General features: G+C 36.5%; 1 protein-coding gene across 1 annotated transcript; it reads right to left on the bottom strand.

Annotated features, from left to right (window-relative positions):
- Window positions 1-6,434: 6,434 nt before the first annotated feature.
- Window positions 6,435-8,542, bottom strand: LOC134240103 (uncharacterized). The gene is made up of 3 exons (XM_062722204.1): window positions 8,467-8,542; window positions 7,433-7,531; window positions 6,435-6,601 (listed from the first exon to the last, which is right to left on the bottom strand). The coding sequence occupies exons 1-3, from the start codon at window positions 8,540-8,542 to the stop codon at window positions 6,435-6,437; spliced, it is 342 nt and encodes a 113-aa protein (XP_062578188.1).
- Between the last annotated feature and the right edge of the window lie 1,598 nt (window positions 8,543-10,140).

Raw genomic sequence — 10,140 nt, 5'->3', positions numbered from 1 at the left:
GCCCAGGTAAAAAGGTGCACACGGCTCATAGCAGGTATATAAAGCGGAGCTGGGAGTACCCTAGGCTCATTATATCATTTTGAAAAAAGAACACAGGTGAAAATAGAAAGCAAGGATGAATACTTCAGAAAATTCCAAGTATTATGTAACACCTGAAGGATATGTAGGAGCTCCCATGACAGAGATAATAAAGGATGCAGTGGATTTGGATTTAAATTTGGACATGTATAATTTTCCTGAAGACATGAATAAAGAAGATATGAGCATTTTAAACACCACTTTGGACGGAATTGTGAACATGCTATCTGCTCTGGATAACAAGATGAACCAAATGAACACCAAGATGAATGATGTGGATAACAAAGTAAATAAATTGAACACCAAGGTGAGTGATCTTGAAAACAAGCTGGATAAACTGAAATGTTACAACAGCAGTGGATTTTGTTACATTAGTGGCCTATTATCACCAATTACCAAGTCATTCACGGGGAAAGAGACAAAAATGAGAGGGGAGGTAGGAAACACTGACCAGAAAAAAGAAGAAGGACCAGGGGCGCAGGTAGGTTAAGGTTACAACCAATTATTCAACCTACCTATACGATATGACGACATAGTAAGCTATATGACGTGAAGTTTAGAGATAACAATTTCTTATAATCCATATCAAAGATTGATTTGAGGTCGTAAAAATTAATCAAAATATGCAGAGGCATATATACAAACAGAATTTTGACGTTTCTGGGTCTCTGTATTTATCACAGGGGTTAAATACCAAACCCGTGACGTCATAACTGTTGATCATGCAGTAGCAGAGTGAAAGTGAAACGCAACGAAAATTCATGTAAACAAACACAAGAAATCGGAGTTTAAAAGCATTTAGAATGAATATCATATGCGATTCATGTGGGAATAAAGCTTATGAATAAGGTATGGTAATATACTTCAACAATTTCTTCGTAGCATTAAAGCAGGGAGGGTGTTTACTTGCCGATCAGCCTTTCCTCTGTCGTTCGTAACAAATAAGATGCAAAAGTTCAACACTACCCCGCACACTTTGAAACTTAATTTTTGTTTCTATCTAAAGTTCTTATTCTCTTGTTTTTGAAAAGTGCTGCTAGAATCGTATGGTTTACGGGAATTAATGCATTTTTTCCAATGTTATGAACTAAATGTAAAAATTTTGGGAAGGTTTCGTCAGAAAGTGGTGAATAATTATTTTGTGATAGGACAGTCGGATTCTAGCAGCACTTTTCATGGTACAGAGATGTTTTTACATAATTATTATTACAAATTGAAATTAATTATCCCCGCGGTAGTGTTAAACTTTTCACTTTTTCATTAAGGCATATTTTCTAATTATAGACGTCACGTGGTGACGTCGTGGTGAAGTGCTTCATGTAGTACAAGTCCCATTGAAGTCTGTAGAATGCATATTTATAGCAAAAGTTTTATGCTTGACTTTTCCGCTTTATTAGCGTTACATAATTATAAAAAAGTCTTAATTCGCCGATTTCTGGTCCATGTGCTGCCTTAACATACCCGCGGGGATCAGGAGAGAGTAAGAAACAGATGGAGCCATGCTATGTATTGGTAAAAGACATAGACAGAAAACCTAGGGAAACCAAAAGGAAACTACCCCTGACCAGTGAGAAGGGACAGAAGAAACAGAAAATGTAAATGTATGTATTTTTTTTCATTCTGAATAAAAATTGGAAAAAAATCAAAAATCTGTGTTAGTGTTATTGCTTTTGAGGAAATCCAGTTTGAACCGGCTGGCTGGCTAGACCGTCTAGACTGTGAAGCGTGACGTCATAATGACATTCTTTTGAATCGTTGCCAAAATCGTAGTAGCAGCGTTATGAATCGTAGTAGCAGCGTAGTGTATAATGTAAACACAGTATAAACATAGTGTAAGCGCCCCCCCCCCCTGTATTTAAGGGAAATAGGTTAGGGTTAAAAGGGGTTAGGGATAGAGGCCTAAGGGGAAATTAGGGATAGTTACGGTTAGGGGATAGGGTTGAGAGACAATAGGGTTAGTTTCACTTTTGTTTCTTGGTAATGAGGTTTTCAAAAAATGAAGCTAGACTGTGAATGAATGCGTGACGTCATAATCACATTCTTGTAATGTTTTTTTGCACACGGCGCATTTACCTGTATAGTTTAGCATAAACAGTGTAAACACCCAGTATTTAAGGGGGGACTATATGTAATGAATTAACCCACCTATCCCCCCAAATCTACACTCTCCTGACCCAGCTATCCCCCAGGGGGGACTGTACTGAGTTGATCCGGCTATCCCCCAGGGGATGCACTCAGTTGACCCGGTCATCCAGCCTGCTTCCGGCTAGGACATTTCTGGCTAGCCCACTTCCGCTAGGGCCCACTTCCGCTAGACCACTTCCGCTCCCGGCTAGCCCACTTCCGGTTAGCCCACTTCCGCTTCCGGTTCAACCACTTCCGGTTATGATGTCACTTCCGCCCCGGCTAGGCTGCTTATACTACTACGGCTTCCAACCATACTGCATCTTCCAAAGTTGGGAGTTCCTGATCCGCTCCTCCCGAAAGGGAACGGGTTTCTGATCCGGAACAGATCAGAGACTTCCGATTTGGAAAAAGGACCGTACTGGGGTTTTGAAAATTACAAGAAAAAAAAATCAGATTGTTTACCTATCTTTGTTTTCTCTGGCGCAGTTCAGAGTAATACAAAACGTTGGGCATCTATTCCCTCAAACAATAGAATATACTCTGCAAGATGGAGAGGGTCAAGTTCGTGGAATAGCTCGAAATAAAGAAAAAGTGAGCTATCTCACATACCCCCCCCCCCCCCCCCCGAGTTGCACTGACAAACTGTTCATCTCTATATTCAAGGTATGGCCAAATGCCTAAGTTATAAGGTGTGGAAATTCCCGGAAAAAATAAGGAATCGGAATCTCCTGGTAATATGCACATCTACACATTGTGTCCTAAATACCTGCAAAGTTTGACGAAATTCTGTGCTGCCGTTTATGAGGAGTTGCGCTGACAAAAAAAGAGGACGGACTGACTGACGGACGGGTAAATACATTATACCTCCCGCAACTAGTTGCGTGGGGTGTAATTCGGAAATCAAAGTTCTCAGAAGCACAGAGAGCCGGGCTAATTTACAGAGTAGAATTATTGAATTTCGTACAGGAATCATACGTTTAAATTGTATTAACAGATAAAAAAGAATATCAGATTTAAAATTCTGAAGAAAAAATACATTTTAAAACTATCAATGTAAATGATGAGACACTGACAGTGAGTTTTGATCCTAATACCATGGTCCGATTTATTTTGTCAGAATCAGAATTAATGCGATATTGCAGCTGAATGTAAACAGACAGGTCAGTCTGGTTCCTTCTCCTGCTTTTCTTCGTATGTGTAGAGAACCAAGATACATGTAACACTGGTTATCAAAAATCCCTACACTAATGAACTATGAGTTAAGTCTAAAGTTTTCAAAGGTTACTAAATATGTTTATTTATTTAGACAAAAATTCGTTTTATCATTTTTATTGCTTTATAAAGCGTTTGTATTATCTCAAAAGCGGTTAAGAGTAAGAACTATATTTTTACACGTAACTTTAAAATGGCGACTATGGGGTTGACATCCTGTGTTGAACAGGATCGCATAAGCCGGCAATTACTCTGCTCTTTGAGCAATAAGGCCGGCTAAAACGAATTGTCAAAACAATTATTATACGCCCGGATCTATAGATCCATGGAGTATTTGAAATATGAGGAATAGAGACCTCATATTTGGTATGCATTCTTAAAGCTTTTTCAATTGATAACAGAGTCAGTGACCTTGTCTATGACCTATTTTGTTAAGGATAGAAAGAGAAATTAAGGACAGGCCCCCACTCGACCCAAACTGCATCAGGTACTGGTTGATACAATAAAGACTTTGTTGAAGATAGTTTAGGAAAGATAGTTCTTTTCTGATAGCACCAGTCTTGTAAATATTCCCTATATTCCAAGAGGTCAAAGAAACCGTAAATTCCAATGACCTAAAAAATAACCCAACTAAGTTGATAGTTAATAGAGGATGTGAATTTCGAGGCTGAAAAAATGAGGAGTAGCAGTTTTACTCTGATCCATTCCGTCGATAATTATGGATAAATATTTCTCTGGATGCAGTCTGACATTCACTTGGTGTTGATAATACGTCCTCCTCTCTAATTTTAATTAAGTGTATGTGTGAGAGTGTGTTAGGGTGAATGTACGTATATAAAGGAAGATGTGATGCAAATAACAAAAAAATATTTATTTTATATTAAAACACCTTGATAAATGATGGAAAATGAGTTAAACATACATTTTCATACTTCTATGTTAAATTCAACTTGCTTACTGTTTCGTTATCTTTTCTCCTTTAGAACGTCTTGCTCTCTACTGTCTCTGGTTTCTCCGAGACGGATTCTGATTTCGGTGCGAATATACACTTTGAAAATTTGTTGCCCTGTTAATTTTAAAGAAGATAAGCAATGAAATTAATTATTTAAATGAATGTTGCCTGTTTGCATTAGTGTAAATAGTTTACAGATAATAACTTCTCCCACCTCAATCCCTACACACCACGTGACAAATTTCAATCAATCGTAAGGCAGGATTTCACGGGAAAAAATAACAGAGGTGGGATATATTGAATTTACTTTTTTCCACACTGGAAGACGGTGACAATTCATATAAAATTTGACAAATATTTTGTATGTAACAAGTTAACTTTTGAATCAGTTGCAAAAAAAAAAAAAAAAAAATAACAGCCCTTTTAGGAATATAAAGCCTACCCTCTTCTCCCAGTCTTTTTGCCACCCCTGTTTTGATTGATACTCTTTTCCTCTCAGCTTCCTTCTTCTTTGTGGAAGACTGCAAATCTTGACATTTATTCTTTTCCTCTTTGGTCGTGCGTCCATTTGCTGGAATTTTAACACGCATATATGTATGTATCTAGGATATCGGAATGTTGTGAATAACTTTATTCTTTAAATTTATACATTGTAATTATGACATATGTACTGGTGAATATAAAAATTAATAACCATATTGTGTTACAAAACTATTGAACTTGTCTGCATTACATTATTTCACAATTTACTGCAATTATTGTTTTCCGCCAAAAATGATTTCAGCGATAGGTGAACACAATTTCTCTACTATAGGCTAGTATGAGCCTATAACGACAACTTGAATATGTGGAAGTTGTGACTTGTCTGAGAATAATGCTTATAATCGTTCTCTGCCATTGTTCTTAATTCATTATACACAGATATTTTTTGGAATTGCAATGTGTGGCGCTTCAATTCTCCATAAGCGTCAAAAGTGGCTCTGCGAAATCGGTCGGTCAGAACCTTCTCCGGTCTCCTCGACCTTGGTTTCGTTAACATGCTGCTTTGCGGAACATGGGGAAAGATGGATCTGTGAAGGTATCTTTTCGCCATAGTTGTTTGCATATAAGAGGAGCCATGCCATTGCTTACATTGATCTAGTTTGCGTCTTCTTTATCCTGTGCCTCAAGAATAACCCTTTGTTTGTCTGTTTAAAAATATGTCAAATCTTATTTATTATGAATATATTTATAGTAATGTTGCTTTCTACATAACCATACCAATCGGGTCGAGATGAATATAGGGTTTTATACGGGTTTTATTATGTATTGTCCGTCCTCTATCTGTATTTCCTTTCGTCTGTTACGCGATGGCGAACATATCTTTTATCCGAAACTTCTTTCTTATCACTGAATGAAATTTGATGAGTACTTTTCAGAATCTTTGATACAATGACATAATGCTCATTCTCATTTGTAACAAACATCTGTCTTCAATATTTTAATATAACTTCACATTCATTGTGAGATCATTTTTGTGCAGGGCAATAAGTTTCGAAAAAAATTGACACAACCAGGAAAGTTTCGGCCTATGTAAATTATATTCCTGCAGTAACAAAAAATACATACGAGATTAATATTAATAATTATATCAATTATTAAAAGGTAGACAAAATTCAACTTGACTCCTCTACCATTGTCAATCTACTACTGGACTGACTTGATGCCAGTTGGAGTTCTCAACATTGCTTTAACTGAATTTAAAGTTGTAAAATTAATTAGTTTTATAGTTATATTCTTACTCATTTAAAATCATGATATTGATTTTAACTTCTTTAGTGAATAAACTAATTATAAATTATTTAAGCATACATTTAGTGTATTTATGACACATTGAAAGTATATCTAACAAAAAATAAGAGAAAACATTAATAAATATAACACGACTGAAATGTTGGATGGAGACTGAACCTTTTCTATGTCTAAGAACAGCTAAGCCCTAAATAGGAGTCTACAAATCCCTTTCCATACAGATACTATTATTACATGTATATAGCCATGACCATGGAACGTAGGTAACATATTCTTATGAAATTATATAGTTCTCTTTTCTGATTTGTATGGTGTTGTCCACCTGTGAATTTAAACTTTGTTTTTCCCCATCACTTCTGACAACTGTTATCCTCCTACCATAAAGTGATGGAGGAATCATATACCAGGAAGGTAGACCTTCGGGATCATTAAGATTTATGACTGAAACGTGTGTTTATGATGGTAAAACAGGGGGTTCATTGGTATACAGATGTCTCCATTGGTGATATGGTGCCGAAGCCGTTCAACTGGTTCTAGGACATTATCTTTTTCTTGTTGTGAGGGTTTCCTCAAAGGATCTTCTCTCTTCCCAGCCGGATTCTTAGTAGTGGACTTAAAATGTGGCTTCAAGACATTGTTACCCTTTGATGCTATTTTTTGCAGTCAGCAAAAACTATTAAAGGGAGTTAGAAAGAGTTCACATTCATCATTGGCAGATGTAATGCAATCTAGGACAGAGATTATACGTTATTGAGACTATGTTGTTGAACAAGGGACCATTCTTTATTTGGGACATAATTTTGTCCATTTTCCTTGTATACCTGAATTTTTGCATCATTGGAGATTTCAGAAATGCGCGTCTTTTCTCCAATGGCGTACCGATGACCTTGTCCTTATTCTTTTCAACAGAGACATTTTTTTTTATCTAAAGGGGTTGTATTAAGGTGTCTTTAATAACTAAAGAAATGACCTTGTGCATATTTTCATAAATATTCCCTTCTTCAAAGTCATGACAAACGCATGTTAGAATATGTCTGCAGAAATCTAAGCATGGTAATTTTTTTTACATTTTGTGTAGCAATAATTTTCAGAACATTTTTGTGCGTTTATAAAAATTGTATACAAATTGTTTTGAGAATGAAAACGTGTTTTCGTCAATTTGGCAAACTGCAGAATCGCATATGTCGAAACTACTTTGTCGACTCTCAAAAGTCTTAATATTTTCTTTAGAAAACAAACTAAATTTTTTCGATGCTCAATGTTTGAAATATAAGTTGTTCTCAATCTGAAGTAATGTTTCTAAAAGGACATCTATTCTACGGTTTCTTTTCCCTTCAAAGTAAACTGTTTTTAACTGATTATGGAAACTTTCTAGAAACTATTCGTATTAACTTTAGCATATTCACAATTTCTAAAACACATTGCCCATTTTTCTTTTCTAGTTGAATAAAAATTATTGACATATTTAAATAAAGCTGGATTAATATCGGAGAATCTTTGATCCAATACATCTGAATACTTATTATAGATTGACTCTGACTAGGCATCCATTGCAGCACATAACAAACAATAAATCTTTGATGCTGCTCCTTGCCTTTGATGCTGTTGAACTTTCAATCGCCAGCTTTTATGTATATGTCAAATGCAAAGGAAATGTTGTAAATCAGGTCAAAATATTTTTTTGCAGCACTCCATCCAGCATTATCTTCATCTATCAGTAGAATGTTAACTGTTGTTTGTGGGGACTTGGTTTTGACAGCACTTAAAACGAGTAATGACTTGTTCATTTTCTTTACTTGATGCACAATGCTACGGGGTAACCATGCCTAAATTCTTCAGGAACCAAAAGTGTAATTATAAAGTGTAGTTACATATTAATTTGAACGTAGAATCAATACAAAGAATTAAAAGTGCAAACTTTTCACACATTTTAGCCTGTTGTTTTGTCTTTATTGCTAAAATGATGTCTTCTTGATTGAATATCAAGTTCGCTGTCATTCTACATTTTGTTGTTTGTAAATTAAAATGGGATTAAATTTTTCTTCTTTGTAGCATCTACTCTTACAAAGAGTTGAGGTGCATCGTCGCTATGTCTGATAATAGTATAGTCAATATTTTCTTTTATTCAGGTTGTGAATTGTTTTCCCATCTATTAAATGATAATGTTTTAAATCTGTTGAAGTCTTCGCTAAGCGCACATTTCCTCTTGGTGGATCTTTCCAAGTCATGTTTTATGACATTGCCGATAAATTTGATGCCATGCTAACTAAAGCGGTACTTTCTTCTTAATTCAGCGTCAGTCCAACCTTCTAATTTCGTGTGGAGTCGAAAAATACGCTGTTTTCTGGGTCCAGGCGGGTGAATATGAAAGTTGGCGGCCATATTTAATCAAGGTTTTAACTTCTTAACCTACCTACCTAACCTAGGTGGATTAAGTTTAACACTGATTTAACACCTTGTTAACACAAACACAATTTTGAACAACAGTTAATCTTGTAGATTATTAACTCGGAGAAAACACTTTGTTAAATTTAAGTCTTTTGAACAACCGGGCCCTGGGCTGAATTTTCCCTTGCAAAGGTCGTCCATTTAACTTACAAGAACCCTTTTTATATTCCGTTTTTTTTACTGTCAATTGTACGTTTCTTCCCATACCTATGACAACCAAGGGTATATCTTAAACTGCTGTTAAAGTGCGAATCGGGAAAATCTGACACCAGCTACTATTGGTTTACATCAATATAGATTCATTTTACATCATGAGTCTCAGGGAGATACAAAGTGATTTACTTCACAGTGAGGCAGAAGCGATTGTTAATCAATGTAATTGTTTAACTGTAAAAGCTCATGGATTGAGTCAAAGTATTGCAGAGAAATTCCCACAAGCTAATCTCTATGCCACCCGCAGACCTCTAGGGACTACAAGTTTAGCCTTAGAAGAAGATAGAGGAATTCCAGGCACTATTAAGGTGTTTACCTCACAAACACCTGTGGTCATTTGTTTAGTAGCTCAGTGGGATTATGGAAAAGCAAGTCACAGACCTAAAAGAATTTCCACTTATCAGGACACAGAAGAAGAAATGGGAACTTTACCTTACCAGATTTATGCTTTTCTTATAAAATAGGGTGTGGTTTAGCAGGAGAAAACTTGACTCATTAAAGACATTATATTGAACAATTTGTACACACTTATGACAAACAGGTGTACATTCTTCATAAACATTAAGTGAATGTATGTGTTATTGCTGTTTGAAAAATTAAAAAATATATATATATTTGTGTTTTATGTGAATTTATTTTTAAAAAGAGACTTTTTTCCCCTTATTTATTATTTAAAAAAAAAGAAAAAAATTAAAGTTATTTTAAAAAGGAAAAAAATTATAAGTTTTAAAAAGTTATAAAAATTTAAAAGTGATCCGGTGTTATAACTTGAGACACACAACACGTTTCATTTTTTGACTGTAAAGTAAGCATCTTTTCTAAAAATGTGGGTGTCCCTTAAAAGGGCCGTTGGGTTTAAAAGTGATTTTTTTTTAGACAGGGTTTACTCCCTGTGTCTCCTGCATGGACCTCCGAACTCCCGTCTCTCAGAGAGGGGTGAGCGATGCCTGCCGGTCAATGGCTGCATGAAGTCTTCCGGTCTAGCGGGAACTGAGGGTGGTGGTCTTCTTGGTCGAGGTCGCTGCAATCTCACCCCGCGGGTGGCCCGGTAGCCTCTAGGGATCCAGGGCTCTCGCTGTCGACAAAGAGGGCAGCAGCAGGGGGTGATGTCTGTCTCACCAGAACCTGTGAGCACTGGAGACAGGCCGGCCTGTTCCTACAACCCGCACACACAAAGTTTGAGGGCACTCTGCAGATGCCGACCGGGAGTCCCCATACCCGGAATGGGTCGTCTAGGAAGGGTGGAATTTCCCTGAGCCATTGCAAACGTAGAGTGGAACTCAACCACGAATGACAGCGAGCTCTCGGAAGCGTCGGTA

This window comes from Saccostrea cucullata, unplaced genomic scaffold, assembly GCF_032062105.1.
Source record: "Saccostrea cucullata isolate Sc308-1 unplaced genomic scaffold, CSIRO_AGI_Scuc_v1 ctg16996, whole genome shotgun sequence".
Taxonomy (NCBI): domain Eukaryota; kingdom Metazoa; phylum Mollusca; class Bivalvia; order Ostreida; family Ostreidae; genus Saccostrea; species Saccostrea cuccullata.
This window is presented reverse-complemented; position numbering and strand designations above follow the sequence as displayed.